The 20,382-nt window shown below is 37.9% G+C and overlaps 1 protein-coding gene and 2 pseudogenes across 1 annotated transcript; all 3 read left to right on the top strand.

The window, feature by feature from the left end:
* The first annotated feature begins 11,991 nt into the window (after positions 1-11,991).
* LOC107618689 (uncharacterized) lies at positions 11,992-12,653 on the top strand. The gene is made up of 3 exons (XM_088498052.1): positions 11,992-12,092; positions 12,320-12,410; positions 12,576-12,653. Exons 1-3 carry the CDS (start codon positions 11,992-11,994, stop codon positions 12,651-12,653), a joined length of 270 nt encoding a protein of 89 aa, XP_088354178.1.
* A 426-nt stretch (positions 12,654-13,079) lies between these two features.
* Positions 13,080-13,616, top strand: LOC148544120 (uncharacterized; annotated as a pseudogene).
* Positions 13,617-13,764: 148 nt separating this feature from the next.
* LOC148544119 (uncharacterized) lies at positions 13,765-19,416 on the top strand (annotated as a pseudogene).
* The last annotated feature ends 966 nt before the right edge of the window (positions 19,417-20,382 follow it).

Below are 20,382 nucleotides of genomic sequence, written 5' to 3'. Positions count from 1 at the left end.
TAATTGATAATTGTTATCTTGCCAATTGAATTGAACTTCAATAATCCCAATCTTTTCTTAGGAAATAAATAGGATTTGAAGATCAAACCAATTTGTCCCTTGACCTTCCCTTGCCTTAGCAAAGGTTAACTGAGTGGAATTAAGATTTGACTTTCATTGTTGTTGATAAGAATAACTAAGCCTGGACTTCCAATTTCTCATACCTTGCCAAAAGTTTGCTTTACAGTATTTGTTTATTTAATTTAATTGCTATTTAAATCAACTGTCATATTTGTCCCTCATTCTTAAAACCCCCAATTCTACAATCTCCATAACCAATAATAAGAACATACTTCCTTGTAGTTCCTTGAGAAGACGACCCGAGGTTAAATACTCGGTTATCAATTTCAAGGGGTTTGTTACTTGTGACAACCAAAACGTTTGCACGAAAGGGATTTTTGTCGGTTTAGAGACTATATCTACAACGCGACTGTTTTTATGACATTCTTTACTGACAAGAATCACGTTCGTCAGGGACAGAGAACCAAGTGGCTGATCATCTGTCCCGGATAGAGCCAATAGAAGGGGCGTCCCCCCCTCTTTTGAGATCTCTGAAACCTTTCTGGATGAGTATTTATTCGCCATTCAGGAAATACCATGGTTTGCAGACATAGCAAACTATAAAGCTACAAGGTTCATACCCAAGGAGTACAGCAGGCAACAAAAGAAAAAATTAATTACTGATGCAAAGTACTACTTGTGGGATGAACCCTATCTCTTTAAGAGATGTGCAGACGGAATAATCCGTAGGTGTGTGCCTAGAGAAGAAGCACAGAAGATCTTATGGCATTGCCATGGATCACAATATGGAGGCCATTTCGGAGGTGAGCGAACAGCCACCAAGGTCCTCCAATGTGGCTTCTACTGGCCTACCCTATATAGAGATTCCTGAGAGTTTGTACGTAATTGTGACAGCTGCCAAAGAGCTGGTAATCTGCCTCATGGTTATGCCATGCCTCAACAAGGAATCTTGGAGATTGAGTTGTTTGATGTATGGGGAATTGACTTCATGGGACCTTTCCCACCATCATACTCAAACACTTATATTCTGGTGGCAGTCGATTATGTATCAAAATGGGTAGAGGCCATTGCCACACCCACTAATGATACTAAGACAGTGCTGAAGTTTCTACAGAAACATATCTTCAGCAGGTTTGGTGTCCCTAGACTACTAATCAGTGATGGGGGCACTCACTTCTGCAACAAACAGCTTTACTCTGCCATGGTCCGGTATGGGATTAGCCACAAGGTGGCCACTCCATATCATCCACAGACAAATGGGCAAGCTGAAGTTTCTAATAGAGAACTAAAAAGAATCCTGGAACGGACTGTAAGTACTCGTAGAAAGGACTGGGCAAGAGGCTTGGATGATACTCTGTGGGCTTATAGAACAGCATTCAAAACTCCTATAGGGACCTCTCCATACCAGCTTGTATATGGTAAGGCCTGTCATCTGCCCGTGGAACTGGAACATAAGGCCTACTGGGCAACCAAATTCCTGAATTTTGATGCCAAATTGGCCGGAGAAAAAAGATTGCTCCAGCTAAATGAGCTAGAGGAATTTAGACTCACTACTTTCGAAAATGCCAAGCTGTATAAGGAGAAATAAAAAAGATGGCATGACAGAAAGCTGTCATCAAGAGTCTTTGAACCAGGACAAAAGGTTCTGTTGTTCAACTCTAGGCTCAGGCTATTCCCTAGGAAACTGAAATCCCGGTGGAGGGGACCATATGTGATTACAAATGTATCACCATATGGTTATGTGGAGCTTCAAGACATTGATTCTGATAAGAAGTTCATTGTTAATGGACAGAGAATCAAACACTATCTTGAAGGCAGTGTTGAGCAAGAGTGCTCAAGGCTGAGGCTAGATTAAAAGCTCAGCAAGGTCCAGCTAAAGACAATAAAGAAGCGCTTGCTGGGAGACAACCCAGCCATTGGGAAAACTTTTTCTGTTGTTTTGCCCTATTCTTGATTTTATTTGTTTATATAAAGTTCACATTAATAAGGTAAGGAGTCAATTGCATAGGTTCACAGGGTTACAGAAGGATTCAGCACACAAAACAGAGAAAAAGAGCTCACTGGCAAGAAAACGCCAGTAAGAGGCACAACTGGGCGTTAAACGCCCAAAAGGAGCATCTACTGGGTGTTTAACGCCAGTAATGATAGCCATCTGGGCGTTAAACGCCAGAAAGAAGTAGCTTCTGGGCGTTTAACGCCAGATTGACAGCATCCTGGGCATTCAGAAAAACGCCCAGTGACAAAGGAGTTCCTGGCATTCAACGCCAGAAAGAAGCAACAGCTGGGCGTTGAACGCCCAGGAGAAGCAGCATTTGGGCGTTTAGCGCCAGGATGGTGGGGAGGAGGTAAATTCGTTTTTATTTCACATTTTTTTATTTTAATTTTTATTTTCATGTTTCAATTCATGATTTCTTGCATAAACATGTTACAAACCCTAATTTCTAAAAACCCTACTTTAAAAATATCAAATGTATCTTAATCCATAAACACAAATTCTTTTTCAATCCAATCCAACTCTTTTTCAAATTTTCCAAAACAAATCTATCTCTTTTCCTTCTAAAATCTTTTCAACTCATCAATATCTTTTTCAAATCTCCACATTATCTTTTTCAAAATCCAAATTTATCTTTTTCAAATATCTTTCATATCTTTTCAATTTTAAATCACATCTTTTCATATCATACTTATTTTTTATAAATCATATCTTCTATCTTATCTTTTTAAAATTTTCGAAAACCCACCCCCCTCCCTTTTAAATCCACATTCGGCCTCCCTCCTCTCATCCACTATTCGACACTAGCTCTCCTTCTATCCCTCTCCTTTCTTTTCTTTTGCTTGAGGACAAACAAACCTCTAAATTTGGTGTGTTTATCCGTGATCACTAAATTATACCCACTAAGATCATGGCTCCTAAAGGAAAATAACCCACTCCAAGAGGCAAGAAAGAGAGTATTCCAAAACTACTTTGGAATCAAGGGAAGTTCTTAACCAAAGAACATTCAGACCATTACTACAAAATAATGGGTCTAAGATCAGTGATCCCGGAAGTCAATTTCGATCTGAAAGAAGATGAATATCAGGAGATCCAAGAGCAGATTCGAAACAGGAACTGGGAAGTCCTAGCTAATCCTGAAACAAAAGTGGGAAGGAATATGGTTCAGGAGTTCTACGCTAATCTGTGGCAAACAGACAAGCAGAGAATATCTGGAACTGCCCTCTATGACTATCGGACTATGGTCAGAGGAAAGATTGTTCACATCCACCCTAACAAAATCAGGGAGATCTTTAAGCTACTTCAACTGAAAGATGACCCAGACTCCTTCAATAGGAGAATAATGAGAACAAAAAAGGGCCTGGAAAAGATTCTAGAGGATATGTGCATCCCTGGAGCCAGGTAGACCACCAGCAGCAAGGGTGTCCCAAATCAACTCAAGAGAGAAGATCTCAAACCAGTCGCCAGAGGATGGTTGGACTTCATTGGGTGTTCTATATTGCCCACTAGCAACCGTTCTGAAGTCACCGTTAAAAGAGCAGTGATGATCCATTGCATTATGTTGGGAAAAGAAGTGGAAGTTCATCAACTGATTCCATCTGAATTTTACATACTTGCAAACAAGAACTCCAAGGATGCCAGGTTGGCTTATCCAAGCCTAATCTCTATGCTCTGCAAGGATGCTGGAGTAAGGATGGGAATAACGGAGTACATCTCAGTGGAGCAACCAATCACTAAAACCACAATGGAAAAACAACAAGTACAGGATGACTCCATCAAGAGGAGGGCGCAATAATTTCTTCTGGAAGTCCCTCAATTTGAATATTGGGAACAGCTTGAAGCATCTGTTACCAAGTTGCAAGAATCTATGGACCAAATAAAGGAAGAACAGCAAAATCAAAATAGTATGCTCTGCAAACTGCTCAGGGAACAAGAAGAGCAAGGGCATGACTTAAAGAAACTGAAGCGTCAGAAGTTATCTCTTGAAGGACCAAGCACCCCACAGACTAGAGGAACATCCACATCCCAAACTCAAGGTTGTTGAGTTCTAATCTTAACCTTAACTCTCTGATAATTGTTCTTATTTGAGTTTTACCTTAGAAGTTATAGTAGTAATTAGTAGTGATTTTATCTCCAATTAAGCTATAATTTATTTTTCTCATCATCATTAAACATGAATAGAATAGAAGATTTTCTTTAGAATAAGGAGGCAATATTTTTTCGAATTCTTAATAAAAGAAATTCTAATTATTTACATGTGGTGGCAATGCTTTCTGCCTTCTGAATGAATGCCTGAACAGAGCATATGTCTTTGGAATTTGATGTTCTTGAATGTTAAATATGTTGGCTCTTGAAAGAATGATGAACATGAGACATGTTATTGATAATCTGAAAAATCATAAAAATGATTCTTGAAGCAAGAAAAAGCAGTGAATACAAAGCTTGCAAAAAAAAGCAAGTAGAAAAAGCCAATAGCCCTTAAAACCAAAAGGCAAGGGTAATAAAGGATCCAAGGCTTTGAGCATCAGTGGATAGGAGGGCCTAAAGGAATCAAATCCTGGTTTAAGCGGCTAAACCAAGCTGTCCCTAACCATGTGCTTGTGGGGTGAAGGTGTCAAGTGAAAACTTGAGACTGAGCGGTTAAAGTCAAGGTCCAAAGCAAAAAGAAGAGTGTTCTTAAGAACCATGGACACCTCTAATTGGGAACTTTAGCAAAGCTGAGTCACAATCCGAAAAGGTTCACCCAATTATGTGTCTGTGACATTTATGTATCCGGTGGTAATACTGGAAAACAAAGTGCTTAGGGCCACGGCCAAGACTCATAAAGTAGCTGTGTTCAAGAATCGACATACTGAACTAGGAGAATCAATAACATTATCTAAATTTTAAGTTCCTATAGATGCCAATCATTCTGAGCTTCAATGGATAAAGTGAGATGCCAAAACTGTTCGGAAGCAAAAAGCTACTAGTCCGCTCATCTAATTAGAATCTGAGCTTCACTCAAGAACTCTGAGATATTATTGCTTCGTGACTTATTCGTATTCTATTTTATTTGTCTAGTTGCTTGGGGACAAGCAACAGTTTAAGTTTGGTGTTGTGATGAGCGGATATTTTATACGCTTTTTGAGGTTAATTTCATATAGTTTTTAGTATATTTTCATTAGTTTTTAGGCAAATTTCATATTTCTGGACTTTACTATGAGTTTGTGTGTTTTTCTATAATTTCAGGTATTTTCTGGCTGAAATTGAGGGAGCTGAGCAAAAATCTGATTCAGGCTAAAAAAAGGACTGCTGATGTTGTTGGATTCTGACCTCTCAACACTCGGAATGGATTTTCTGGAGCTACAAGAGTCCAATTGGCGTGCTTTCAATTGCATTGGAAAGTAGACATCCAGGGCTTTCCAGAAATATATAATAGTCCATACTTTTCTCAAGGATAGACGACATAAACTGGCGTTCAACGCCACTTTCATGTTGCAGTCTGGCGTCCAGCGCCAGAAACAGGTTACAAGTTGGAGTTCAACGCCAGAAACAGGTTACAACCTGGCGTTGAATGCCCAAAACAGCCCAGGCACATGAGAAGCTTAAGTCTCAACCTCAGCACACACCAAGTGAGCCCCAAAAGTGGATTTCTGTACTATCTATCATAGTTTACTCATTTTCTGTAAACCTAGGTTACTAGTTTAGTATTTAAACAACTTTTAGAGATTTATTTTGTACCTCATGACATTTTAGATCTGAACTTTGTACTCTTTGATGGCATGAGTCTCTAAACTCCATTGTTGGGGTGAGGAGCTCTGCTGTGTCTCGATGAATTAATGCAAGTATTTCTGTTTTCTATTCAAATACGCTCGTTCCGATCTAAGATGTTCATTCGCGCTTCATTATGATGAAGGTGATGATCCGTGACACTCATCACCATTCTCAATCCATGAACGTGTGCCTGACAACCACCTCCGTTCTACATTAGATTGAATGAGTATCTCTTAGATTCCTTAATCAGAATCTTCGTCGTATAAGCTAGAATCCATTGGCAGCATTCATGAGAATCCGGAAAGTCTAAACCTTGTCTGCAGTATTCCGAGTAGGATTCAGGGATTGGATGACTGTGACGAGCTTCAAACTCGCGATTGCTGGCGTAGTGACAGACGCAAAAGGATAGTAAATCTTATTCCGGTATGATCGAGAACCTACAGATGATTAGCCGTGTGGTGGCAGCGCACCTGGACCATTTTCACTGAGAGGACGGATGGTAGCCATTGACAACGGTGATCCACCAACACACAGCTTGCCATAGGAGAAACGTGCGTGTGTGAACAAGAAGACAGAGGAAAGCAGAGATTCAGAAGATAAAGCATCTCCAAAACTCCAACATATTCTCCATTACTGCATAACAAGTAACCTTTAATTCATGCTCTTTTGTTCATTTTCAAATCAACTGATAACCACAAAGTAATATCCTGACTAAGAGTTGCAAGATAACCATAGCTTGCTTCAGACCAACAATCTCCGTGGGATCGACCCTTACTCACGTAAGGTATTACTTGGACGACCCAGTGCACTTGCTGGTTAGTGGTACGAGTTGTGAAAAGTGTGATTCACAATTCGTGCACCAACACTCTCCAGGAATTCTGTACTCTAGTTGTCAGGAGCTTTCCATGCTCATTCTTCACTGTTGTAACTCCAGACTTCTTGGGCACTACTTGTACCGGGCTGACCCATTTGTTATCTGAGATGGGGTAGATGATATCAGCTTTAAGCAGTCTGGTCACTTCCTTCTTGACAACCTCCAAAATGGTGGGGTTCAGCCGCCTTTGAAGTTGACGGACAGGCCTTGCTCCCTCTTCTAAAAATATCCGGTGCTCACAAACTTGAGGGTTGATGCCTACTATATCCGCCAAGCTCCACCCAATTGCTTTCTTATGTTTTCTCAGCACACTAAGCAGTTGCTCCTCCTGTTGGAAAGTGAGTTCCCTTGCAATAATAACTGGGAGCTTCTGATTATCCTCAAGTTAAGCATACTTGAGGTGGAGTGGAAGGGGCTTCAATTCCATTTTCTGCTCATGGCTAGGCACTTGATCATCTGGAGCTAGTGATGGGGGCAAGGTATCTTCAGTAAGCTCAGGGGGTTTTCCCACACTTGCACCTTGTTCCATGTGCCTCTCTTCTACTTCTTCTTACTGAACTGCAGCTACAGTTTCATCAATGATTTCGCACTGGAAGATGGAATGATCTTCTGGAGGGTGCTTGATAGCTTCATCCAGGTTGAAGCTCACTGCTCTGCCATCTATCTCAAAAGAGTAAGTTCCTGAGAAGGAGTCCAATTTGAACTTTGAAGTCTTCAGAAATGGCCTTCCAAGCAGGATGGATGATGGTCTTCCTGAGTCATTAGGGGACATCTCCAAGATGTAGAAGTCAATTGGGAATATGAGCCCCTTAATGTTCACCAGCACGTCCTTAGCAATTCCTACCACCGAGATTATACTTTTATCTGCCAAAACAAAACGTGCTGCCGACCTTTTTAAGGGAGGGAGCCTCAAGGTATCATATACAGATAATGGCATAATACTCACACACGCGTCTAAATCACACATGCAGTCAGAAAATTTTACACCCTCTATAGTAATAGTAACCATACATGGACCTGGATCACTACATTTTTCTGGTATATCACCCATTAAAGCAGAAATAGAGCTACCTAGAGGAATAGTTTCTAAATCCTGTATTTTATCTTTATTCATGCATAAATCTTTTAGAAACTTTGCATATTTAGGTACCTGGCGAATGACATCAAAAAGGGAATCGTTACCTCAACCTTTTTGAAGATCTCCACCATCTTGGGGTCGAGCTCCATCTGCTTTCTGGACTTCCTAGCAAGGTGTGGAAATGGAATGGGAATGGCTTCTCTTGTAACTTCAGCTTCTTTTGGTACTCCATTCCTTGGTTGAGCCTCTTCTTCTTCAACCATGTCTTGTGCTTCTTCTTCTTCTTCAGCATCCTCTTCCTCAACAATGTCTTCAACTTGAATGTCTTCCTTCGAGCTTGGTTCCTCATGACCCCTCTCTTGCGGTGTGGTTCCAGACCTCAAAGTAATGGCATTGATTCCACCTTTAGGGTTGGGTAAAGGTTGAGAAGGTAGTGCATTGGAGCTAGAAGGTTGATTGTTGGGATTGGATGGTGGTTCCATCCGGGAGATGGGAGCTTGTAAGGTAAAGGTAAGACCAGTGATGCTTGAGGTAAGTGTATTCTGCAGGTCTTTCTGTCCTTGTACAATAGAATGAAGCATCTCATCATTGAAAGAGGAAGGGGGATAAGTAATTTGAGGGGCTTGCTGTTGGTTGTTCTGAGGTGCTTGGGCTTGCCTTTGATGAGGCGCCCGGTACGTCTGGCCTTGGTTCTACTGTTGGTATGGGGGTTCTGCTGATACCTGTTCTACTGATTGTTATTGTTGTTCCACTTCTGATTTTCACCGTTGTCTCTGCCTCCTTGGTTGTAGTTGTCCCTCCATCCCTGGTTGGAGTTGTCCTGCCAACCTTGATTGTAGTTATTACCTTGGTTATAATTGCTGCATTGTTGATAGTATCCTTGATTCGGGCGGTCATAGAAATTATGAGTGGCTACTAAGGTGCTGTCTTCTTGTTGGAGCTGCGGACATTCATCAGTGTATGAGAATAGCAAGCACATATTCCGCACACTCTTTGAGGAACCAACTGTTGACACTGTTGTTGTGGGAGAGGCTGAGGTTGTTGTTGATTCAGCTGCAGCTGCTTCAGTATGTTGGTCATCTCTCCCAGAGTCTGTGTGAGAGCAGCAGTCTCGCTACTAGAGGAAACCTCCGTAATAGCCTTAGGATGGTTGTTCCTGTGCCTGACATTCCGGGTAGACTCAGCTAGATCGGTGATCAGTTGCCACGCTTTTATCGCCGTCTTGTACTTCTTCAGAGAACCATTACTCGCAGCATCTAATGTAGTCTTATCCTGAGGCTTCATGCCTTGTGTGAAGTAGCTAATCAACATCAACTGGTCAATCTTGTGGTGGGGCCATGAGTCTAAGAGATTCCTGAAGCGTTCCCAATACTCATAAAGGGTCTCTGATTCGCCTTGGATAATGCAAGAAATTTCTTTTCTCAGTCTGTCTATGACTTCAGCTGGAAAGTATTTTTCCAGGAATTCCCTTCTGAGCAGATCCCAATTAGTAACAATTTCTTCAGGTTGAGTGTAGAACCACTCCCTTGCCTTTTCCTCAAGAGAAAACGGGAAAGCATACAGCCAGATAGTAGTCTCATCTCCACCATGACGCCTAGTAGTTGAGCAGGCTGTTTGAAAATCTCTGAGGTGCTTTATGGACTCTTGAGCAGGTAAGCCATGAAACTTGGGCAGTAAGTTGATTAGCACAGTCTTCAGTTCAAAATCTGCAGTCAGATTTGGGTGACGCGCTTGATACGGTTGCAGTGTAAAGTCTGGAGCTCCTGCTTCCTGGAGAGTAATCATTCGGGGCTCCGCCATATTACCTGCACGTAAGTAAATAGAATCACTAGAAGAGGAGCTTGTTTCTTCCTCAAATGGCACTTCAAATTCGCCCTCAGATGAGATGGGTGAATTGGTGGTAACCACTTCATCGCCCTCAGAGGCTAACCGACGCCGAGCTCGCCTAATACGTGAAATAGTTCTTTCAATTTCAGGATCAAACGCGGCTAAGCTCGAATCAGGCAATGAACGCGTCATTCAATGAAAGAAACATACAACTCATGGTAATAAAATAAAATAAAATATGCAAATATGTCAAATAAAAAAATATTTACACCAACCAATAATTTAGCACACTATTGCAACTCCCCGGTAACGGCGCCAAAAATTGAATGATGGTCGAGTTTTGCTCGAAGGTCTAAAATTTCTCTCTTAGAAAGAAGAACTTCGTTGTAAGCATATCTCCAAACCAACAAACAACTCCCACATCAAAAATTTGAGTTGTCACAAATAACAAACCCCAAATAAGAATTAACCGAAGTATTTGAACTCCGGGTCGTCTCACAAGGAATTGCAATGAAGTGCTCAATTATTGGCTATAAGGAACAAAGGGGGTTTGATTGATAAGGGATAAGAAAGTAAAGGGGCAAGAATTAAATGACAAGAAGAATAAATTAAGCAAGTAACTAAAGAAAGCAAGTAATAAAGAGAGACATTCATGGCAAGGTTTGAGATTATAGGCTTTCTATCCTAGTCATTAATCATAACAATACTTAACAAGAATTTATCTTATTTCGTCACCCCCAATGTTGGAAGAAGGTATAAGTTATCTTCCATTAAAGAAAGTCAAACAAGACTAGTTAATCTCAAGTCAAAAATCCTAATCAACTCACTATTTGAATTAGTAAGAGATTAGCGTCATTGAAAATGATATTAACTAACACTACAAGATTTATATATATTTGTGGGTGTTTTTTAAAGGGGGTTTTTAAAAACCTCCACAATATATTTTATTTATGACATTTTAATAAACTCCCACAGATTAACAATCTAACTCCACCGTTATAATTATCAAGTAATTAAAACTCTTTCAATATCCATGAGAACACTCGAACAGAGAACTGAAGAGTCAAAGCTCATCGAAACCCTAAGCTTGCGATAGATATCTCCACCGCCATCTCCGCCGCTGCCTCCGCCGCCATGGCCGCCGCTAGAGTTCATCTTCTTTCTACTTCTGCCATAAAGCCATTGAGATCGAGCCAAGGCATCTCTTTCACCAACGCGTTTCCAAATCTAATCGCAACGCCCAAGCCTTTGAGATCGAGAGAAAGTACCTCTTCGGTCAACTCTCCTCCGCCAATGACGCTCATGTTCTCCATCGGCATTCTATCCCTTGTGTACGCTCTTCTTTCCACTCGTTCTCAGTTTCTGGTTCTCCTTCTCTTTTTCCTTTTTATTCGTTTTTGTTGTTTTTCATCCGCAAATTCTGAATGCTTTGCTATGTGATATAACATTGTTTCAAATTATCAAGCACTCCAAGTATTTGATGAATTGTTTATTCTCTTAATTGAAATTCTGATAAATTAATTTGCTAATTTTTGAATTTTGATTTCGTGATACTCTTTTATTTTGATACTAATATTTCGTGATACTGATAAATTGAGATTCAAGTGTGTTCCCTACAGCATTGGGTGTGAATCCAATGATCACTGTTCAGGCTATAGCTTATTACACAACACAATCTGTTCTTGAAGTTCTTGGAAGGAAAAGGTGTTGATGAATTATATAAAAAAAAAACTTTTCTCTGCTTCTGTATCTCCAGTGGTCTAGAATGAAAATCTTTGTTCAAATAACACACGTTGAGAAAAAGAAAATTGTAATAACTGTTAAGAGAGTTGTTCAATCATTCTGAGTGTTTAGTGTATTAGTGTTTATTTTGTCATAACATCTTTTAGTTAAAACTTTTGAGGCTTTAATAGTCATCTTAAGTTAGTAAAAAGTAGATTTAGACAACCTTCATGTCCTTACATAACACTGAATATTTTTTCTAATCTTATATATTTCAATGGCACATATATACAGTGAGAGAAACTTGACATCTATATCAAATTGAAATTTAAGATGATAGTGATATACTTTTGGACCAAGTTTAGTAAAAATTTGAGAAGACCATGGCAGATTATCTTTGAAGCTCAAACAATACATTTTCAGTATCAATGAACAAGGCAGCCACATGAGTTTAGAATTCAGATCTGATTAATAACATAATTAATAAATTAATTTTATTTAGAAACAGCTATGTTGCATGGTGTTTGTTAAATCTCAAATTGGCTACGTCTATGATCACATAATAAAAAATTTATGCAGACTTCATGATTTGAAGCAGTTAGGTGAGTCAACTTACTACATATGAATGATATTTTGTTATTATTACTTCTAATTCCACTATTTTGTTATTATTACTAATATGATATGATATTTTGCCTAGGATTACTGCATGATGTTGGCCATGGTCCCTTCAGCCACATGTTTGAGGGCAAGTTCCTTTCCCGGGTCTTTAATGGTGACAAATGGTAATTCTATGATGTGCTTGTTAATTCAGGTTTTCTGACTTCTCTCCGTACATTGAAGTTTCTTCACATGATTAATAGCACATGTTTCCCACTTCTTCCAACAACATTCCAAAAAAATATATTTTCTGAATTTTTTTATTTCTATTTAAGGAGTTAAATTGACTTTCTAAAACCTGCAACAATGTGTTGGTTGAGAATTCATCCTTTTGAATTAACATTACTTTCAGGTCCCATAAGAAAATGTCAGCGAAGATGATAGATTACATGGTTGATGAACATAATATTGATATTGATCCTGAACTCCTCAAGAAAGTGAAGGTTAGACCTTAGATGTATGAAGTGTTTGTGGAATATATACATATATGTTTCTTTTCTCGTTTACATTTTGTAAATTGATACATCATGGACCTCTAAGCCAGGAGTAAAATATTACTTATTTCCTGTGATTTTATATGTTCCAATAATATTTTTGGTTGACTGCAGGGTCTATGCATCAGTTTGAAAGTGAAGTATGCTCTCTTATTTCTATTTACTGTTCTGTTTTCATCATTTAGCCTTTGAGATGAAGCATGGAAGAGAGGTACTCTTCTTCTCTATTATTTCTTGCTCTCTTTTCAAATTTTAATTCTGTTTATATATAATGTGTGCAGCTAGACTCACAATTTAAGAAAAGAAACCATTCAGCAACAATATTAAAATATTTAAAAAAATAAATATTTGAATATCAGTATTAATTTGATATCATGTGCATAGTTTAAGTATTAATTTGATATCATGTGCAACAATTCTCTTTATTACTATTATTATTTACTTTTTTTTAATTAAAACGGGACTTAAGCCGATGAGAACTATAATCATTTGGGGTATGGAAATTTCTCTACAATCATTATCAATAATACTCCTAAGGTCCTAGGAAGCATATCAACAAAATGAAAATTAAAATTTCTCTCCGATTCCGATTCTGCGAAACCTTTTCCATTCCTACAAATGAGTGCAGGTACCATTTGCTTATTCTATTCCTTGCCAAATTTATTATTATTATTAGGGTTTAAGTGATTTATATAAGCACTAGTTGGATTTTAATTGAAGCGCTTGAGGAATTTTTGCTTAAATTTATGTTTCTTTAAATATGAATTTTTTCTTCTATCGTGTGAATTTGGTGAAATAGTGAAGAAAATGATTGATAGTTGGTTTGATACATTTATTGATTATAATAGGTGACACATTTGGTGGCAATAGAGGGCTCCGTCCAGTGCCTCCTGAAAAGAGTATTTTCCCATTAGACCACATGCATTTATGTGACCTGGTCATAAGGAAAGTAATTAATTCTTCCCTTATTTGGTCATAAGGAAGATGTTTACAAGGAATTATTAGGGGATAAATTATTTCTCATCAATTTTTTGTGTGTTGTGTTTGTTTCAGGAGAAGAAAGAATATTTGGGTTGTCTGAAAACTGCGGGTCACCAGTCTGAAAAATGCAGGGACTTCTCGAAAAAGTACTTGTAGTGCTGAATGGAAAAGTGAGTCTGGATTTTCTGTGTTATAAATATCATATTTGATTGGCTGTAGTGTTTTTCTTTGTGTAGGTTAGCATAAGTTGGAATGTTTTTAGTGCACTGTTTCTTTTTTCTCTTCTGTCATGTTTTTAATCTTTGGAGCACAATATTGTGGTATGAGTTGGTTTTTGTTCTGTTTACAGTACAAAAGATTGGAGCATAAAGCAGAAGAAAAGGTACAAGCCCTGAAGGAGATTAGAGAGACAGTGAATCACAGGAATCATATAGATGGCAGTGTGAAATTGATTAGTACTTCATTATTTGGTGTTCCTAAAGTTAAGCAACAATTTGGTAAACAATTGATTGCTTTTTAACATAGTTTCACTTATTTTTCCTTGCTAATATTGTTATTTTATTGTCTTGAAAATATTGTTAATTAGTTGAACATCATATAATGATTGTCTTAAATATTTACACAAGTAATGTACGTATAGTATAGTAGTGGAGTTAAGAGTTGGAATAAACACTGTTGGACTTGTTATCCATATATATTTACACAAATAGGATATACTTCCAATACTTATGTCTTGAAATAAACACTCTTGGACTCTCTTGTAGTGTATTTGTTGGAATAAATGAAGTCTCAGCTCAAAGTTGCTGCTGTTGTTGCTATTAGCTAGCTTTGGATTCAGCACTCATTCCATGGTTAGTGCCACTATTGACAATACATTTGGTTTTTGTAGAGCAATTGGTAATTGACTCTCTAATTGATGTCACTACACTAGAAGGATAACTTAAGATTAATGATATTTAAGCATTTGTATTTGATATGGTAAGAAGTGTATTATTTTAGTGATTACTGGTTTACACCCTTTTGAAATTTTTTCTGTATCTTTCATGAGAATTGTGATTCATTTACGGGTAGTAGGCTATGTTAATCTGTTTTTGACTAGATTGGCTTAACTTTGAAGCTTACAATTGTGTATTGAATTTAATTGGATTATCTTGTTTTGTGGTGATTTTATGGAATTCCTGAACCGAATTGGTGTTTAAAACTTATCTTTGAGTGTGTTTACTATTTTTGATATTAAAAAAAATAAATTTTTAATTTGAGAGTATGTAGATGAGATGAGATTAATGAATAGTTTGAAATTAAAATAAATAAATAATTACAGAGTTTGTGGAGGTTTGAAAATTTCACAAAATAGTTATTTTGTTAAATTAAAAAATTAATTTGTGGAGGTTTTAAACTACCACAAAAGTGATTTAAAATCGTCACAAAAGTCCAATATAAAACCCCACTAAACACACATAAAACCCCCCCCCCCACTAAATAGATTGTGGAGGTTTTTAGAAACCTCCACAAAAGACCTCGTGGCACCTCAAATTTTGGGGGTTTTAGAAACCTCTACAAACCATTTGGTGGGGGTTATAAACCTCCACAAATAAGAAAAAAAACTGCCACAAATAAACAAAAATCTTGTAGTGTAACAACTCTAGATCACCAATCTAAATTGGGTATTAATGACTCAAGATTGCCCAATTACTCTTTCCAAGCCAAGAATGCTCAAAAGCTACTCTAAAGCCCAACCAAGCATTTTGTCAAACACTTGGAAGGCACAAAAGGAAAGCATAGTAAAAATGCAAGAATAATAAATTTACCAACTACCAATTGCAAGAAAGTAAATCAACAACTCAAATCAACAATAAAAAGAACATCAAACATTAAATTTCATTAAAAGAGATCTAAATCCAACATGAGCATCCATGAACATAAAAGAGAGCAGAAAAGGGAAATTAACAAGAAAACTAAGAGAATCAAAGTGTAGAAGCATGAAATTGTAGAAGAAACAAGATGAGAACAATAATCAAAACCTAGATCTAAGATGGAATTAAGCCTAAGAACCCTAATTCTAGAGAGAAGAGAAAGCTTCTCTCTCTAGAAACTAAACTACATGATGCCAAAACTTCAAAAATTGCTCCCCCCTTGCCCAAGCTTGAATTCTGCATGAAATAGCATCAGAAATGGGTTGGATTGGGCCCAAAATGAGCTACAAATCGCTGGCCACGATTTCACTTTAGTGAACCATATGCTCCATTGGCACGCACACTTACAGTGCGCGTGCGCGCCCCTATACATCAGGAAACTATGGCAAATTTTATATCATTTAGAAGCCCCGAGTGTTAGCTTTCCAACGCAACTGGAACCGCCTCATTTGGACCTCTGTAGCTCAAGTTATGGTCGATTGAGTACGAAGAGGTCAGACTTGACAGCTTTACGGTTCCTTCATTTCTTCATGAGTTCTCCCACTTTGCATGCTTTTCTCCTCACTTCTTCCATCCAATACTTGCCTTATGAACCTGAAATCACTCAACAAACATATCAAGGCATCAAATGGAATTAAAGTGAATTGAATTTAGCTATTTTAAGGCCTAAAAAGTATGTTTTCACACTTAAGCACAAATTCAGGGAGAATTGCAAAACCATGCTATTTCATTGAATAAATGTGAGAAAAGTTGATAAAATTTTCCAAATTAAGTACAAGATAAATCACAAAATTGGGGTTTATCATTGAACAAGCAGAAAATTGCCGATTAAGAATTTATAGTGAAAATAGTGTTGCAAGTACAGTTCTTAACCGATTAAAATCCCGCTTATAAATTTAGAAAGAGTGTCACAATTTTAAGAACAAAATTACTGGAGTAGAAATCCCAAGTCGTCTCCCAACGAGTTGACAAAAGAGTGCTATTTTATTAATCAGAAATTTTTTCTGAGAATTTTTAGATCTGGAGAACGGAAAATTAAAATAATAATTAATTAAAGCAAGGAAAATTAATGAGAGAATTTATATAATTAAAATAAAAGCCTTGACCAGGAGAAGATTAATTGGAATTTCTATCCTTGTTGAATTTTTCAAGTGTAATGGTAATAGGTTGTTGCTTCTACTTAGTTATCCTTTACTAAATAAAGGAAAGTCAAGTAACTAACCAGCTATGATTCCTAATTCCTAATCCTCTCCTAAGGAAGAATTAGAGTTAGAGACTAGAGAACCAACCAACAACTTCTAATTCCCAATTGACACTTGAGTATTCTAACTCAAAGGTCTCCTTTTAATCAACTCCCAAGTCAAGTTGGGAGTCTACTCCATTGACATGAATACAACCTTCCTAGACATATAAAGGGAATAAAAAGAAGACATGATAAACTAAATAAAATAATAACTGAAAATTAATTAAAGGTAAAAAGAGTTCTTTGCATTAATAAATCCCAAAATCATAAATATACGTATCTGAACAGGGTTAATGGGCGATTAAAAGAGTAAGGGAATAAGGAAACAAACTAGAATAATGAAAACTTCAACGGAGGTAGTGACTCTTCTCAATATCCAAATCAAAAGCATAAAACTCTAAAACTGTGTATGTAAAGAAACCTAGAGGAAGTAGTTATTTCTCTCTAAGATTCTAATCTAAAACTAAAAACTATATGAATGAGAATGTGTGTTGAGTCTCTACTTGTCCCCTGGCTCTAGTCTGTGTTTCCGGGCCAAAAACTGGGTCCAAACTCAGCCCAAAATCACCCCGAACGTCTTCTGCATTTTCTACATGTGGCGCATGTGACGCGTACGCATCAGTCACGTGTATGTGTCGATAGTCAGGTGCGCGCACGCGTCGCCATAAAAATCTCCAAATTACACGCACGTATGAGCCATGCGTGCGCGTCGCTCCTCGCTGGTTGTCTCCTTAGTTTCTTGTCTTCCTTCCATTTTTGCAAGCTTCCTCTAAGTCATTCCTACCCTATAAAGCCTGAAAACACTTAACGCACAGATCACGGTATCGAATGGTATAGAGGGGAATTAAAATACACAATTTAAAGGCTTAGGAAGCAAGTTTTCAACCATAGAACAAAATTGGAAAGGAATTGTAAAATCATGCAAATTGTGTGAATAAGTGTGCAAAGACTTGATAAAAACCACTCAAATTAGCACAAGATAAACCATAAAATAGTGGTTTATCACTCTTCTTCTCACTTCCCTCTCTGTTGCCTTATGCCGAATTTATTTGGCACTTTTACCGTACTAAAAACCCACGGGTCATGGGGGTATATTTATTATTTTTCATATGCAGGTCCAGGTACTCAGCAGTGAGTTGTGATTCATCTGAGAGATGGCGAAGATCATTGAATTCTGCTTCATTTTTGTTTAGAATCTCTTCGTACTTGTTTTAAAAAAGTTATATTATGTATTTATGCTTTTTGAAAACTTGCTTCTAGAGGCTTTTATGTATCTTTTGGGAGAGGTAGGAGATATTATTGTCAAACTGATTTTATTCTGTACAATAGCCGGCCTAAACTTCGTAGGTCGCTACTAGTGGCTAATTACTTATGTTATATATTTATATCATATCTTTATCTTATCTTCCTTTACTGTTTTATCTTTATATCGCTTTTCAAACGTGCTTTATCTTCTATTTTATCGATATGTGAGTGTTTCAATTTGCGATTTTATTTTACTCTTTTTCAAGCTTCTAGTTTAATACTTCCTTTCAACTTAGATGTATATTTATGTATTATAATCCACCTTGAGAATCGTACCACCTTATTATTATTGACTTATGACTCGCGCATAAGGATTTGAATATTAGGGTGTTACATTATGATATCAAAGCAGTTTGTCCTCATGAGCCAGAGGGATGGACTGCTTATGCTTCAATGCATACTCTGAATTATGCTTGTGCTATTTAGGATATCTGATTGATATGTTTAGCATGAAGTTCATGAGTATACTTTTGGAAAATTGAAGTACTTAACTTGAGATATTGAGACTGATCACCTTGATATCATTTGTTTTGTATGGATAGGACCCGAAATGGTAACTCATAGACGGGGTTGAGGACGGAAGGAGAATAAGGGATCTGCTTCTACTGGCAATAAGGCCGAATTTCTGGCAGCAATGACCTAACTTATCAACAATATACAAGCTAGTGCGGCAACTACAAATCAAGCGATGAGAGAATGAATGAAAATGGTAACGAATTTGGAGGAAGCTCAACTGAAGTTCCAATGACATTGGCAACCTTTTTGAAGGTTAACCCCTCTATGTTCAGAGGATCGAATAACCTGACGAAAGCTTACAACTGATTTAGAGCAATAGGGAGAGCATTGCAGGCGCAACACGTATCCGAAGGTCAATTGGTGGAGTTTGCTGCTTATCAACTGCTGGAAAAGCTCAACATTGGTGGCAAGGAGCTTACCATCTTCTTCAACAAGGAAACAGAAATGAGGTGATCACTTGGAAGGTTTTTCGAGAAAAGTTTTACAAGAAGCATTTCCTGAATTCCGTGAGACAAGCCAAGGAGGTAGAGCTACTTCAACTAAGACAAGAAACAATGACCGTGTCTGCTTATACAAGTAAGTTTGAGGAGCTGTGTCATTTCTCAAGAGTTTGTCAGGGAGCTCTTAAAGGGTATGAGGAGTGAAAGTGCATGAAGTACTAGGACGGTTTGAGAGATGATATTATACGAGCTGTGGTACCTCTTGAGATTAAGAGTTTTGTGGAGTTGGTGAACAAAAGTCATGTGGTGGAAGATTTCTCTAGGAAGAATATGAATGCGAGTACTAGTCGTGGTGGTTACTACAACCGAGGAGGTGCGAGGTCCTTTGCTCCCAGGGACCGAAACTTCAAGAGAGGGATTATGTTCAATAACCTCAACGTGGTTGAGCTACTTTCCAAGGGAACAACAACTATCAAGGAAGGAGGTACGGAAGGCAACCTCAAAATGAATTGACTTGTAGACGATGTGGAAGCTATCATCCGAAAACCTCATATTGAGCTAGACTGGGGCTTTGTTACAGTTATGAAGGAGCTGGTCACATGTCCTAGAACTATCCTGAAAAGACCAACTGGAATACTGGTAGAGCCCAATAGCAAGACCGTGTGTATGCTATCACGGTAGATGATGCTACTAAGTCAGATAATTTGATCAGAAATAAATGTGACATTGGTGTTAAAGTGTTAACTAATTTGTATGATACTGGAGAATTTCATTCATTCATAGACTTTGATAAGGTTGCTATATTAGGATTAAGGGTGTTGACATTATCATTTGATTTGCATATGCATACCCCTACTTCCAAAACTGTGGTGACTAGACTAGGATGTCAAGAAGTTCCTTCTAGGGTGGAAAATCGAGAATTTGTTCATGATTTTATCTGTTTGTCAATGACTGAGTTAGACTTGATTTTGGGTTTGGATTAGTTATCGATGATTCGGGTGTTGTTGGATTGCTTTGAGCGTTCTATTCGGTTTATGTCTGAGGAATCAGAAAGACCAGTGGTTGCGTGAAGTTATTACTTGAATGCGGTGAAAGTGAATTGTAGTGGGGCAGAGTACCAAGGATTTATCCTTTTGGCTGCAAATTCATTAGGGAAAGAGCAAGGCTTAGATCGAATACCAATTGTGTGAGAGTTTTCCAAAGCTTTTCATGAGGATATACTCGAGTTTCTACCACAGAGGGAGATTGAATTTGCAATATATTTAGTGCCGGGAGCCGAGAGCCGGGACGGTGTCAATTGCACCATATCGGATGGCACCTTTGGAATTGGTGGAGTTAAAGAAGCAATTAGAAGATTTGATAGAGAAGAACTTCATTCGACCAAGTGTTTTTTTGTGGGGAGCGCCTATGTTGCTAGTGAAAAAGAAGGATGGAGGCATGAGGTTATGCATTGATTACAGACAGTTGAATAATGTAACAGTGAAGAACAAATACTCTTTACCACAAATTAATGATCTGATGGA

This window comes from Arachis ipaensis, chromosome B9 (assembly GCF_059453495.1).
Source record: "Arachis ipaensis isolate K30076 ecotype BB chromosome B9, ASM5945349v1, whole genome shotgun sequence".
NCBI lineage: Eukaryota > Viridiplantae > Streptophyta > Magnoliopsida > Fabales > Fabaceae > Arachis > Arachis ipaensis.
Note: the sequence above shows the minus strand (reverse complement) of the source record. Positions and strands in the feature narration are given on the sequence as shown.

Coding starts and splice junctions, on each gene's coding strand:
- LOC107618689 (XM_088498052.1), top strand. CDS start 11,992: ATGATATTTTGCCTAGGATTACTGCATGATGTTGGCCATGGTCCCTTC. Junction 12,093..12,319: donor GTCTTTAATGGTGACAAATG/GTAATTCTATGA, acceptor CATTACTTTCAG/GTCCCATAAGAAAATGTCAG. Junction 12,411..12,575: donor AACTCCTCAAGAAAGTGAAG/GTTAGACCTTAG, acceptor GGTTGACTGCAG/GGTCTATGCATCAGTTTGAA.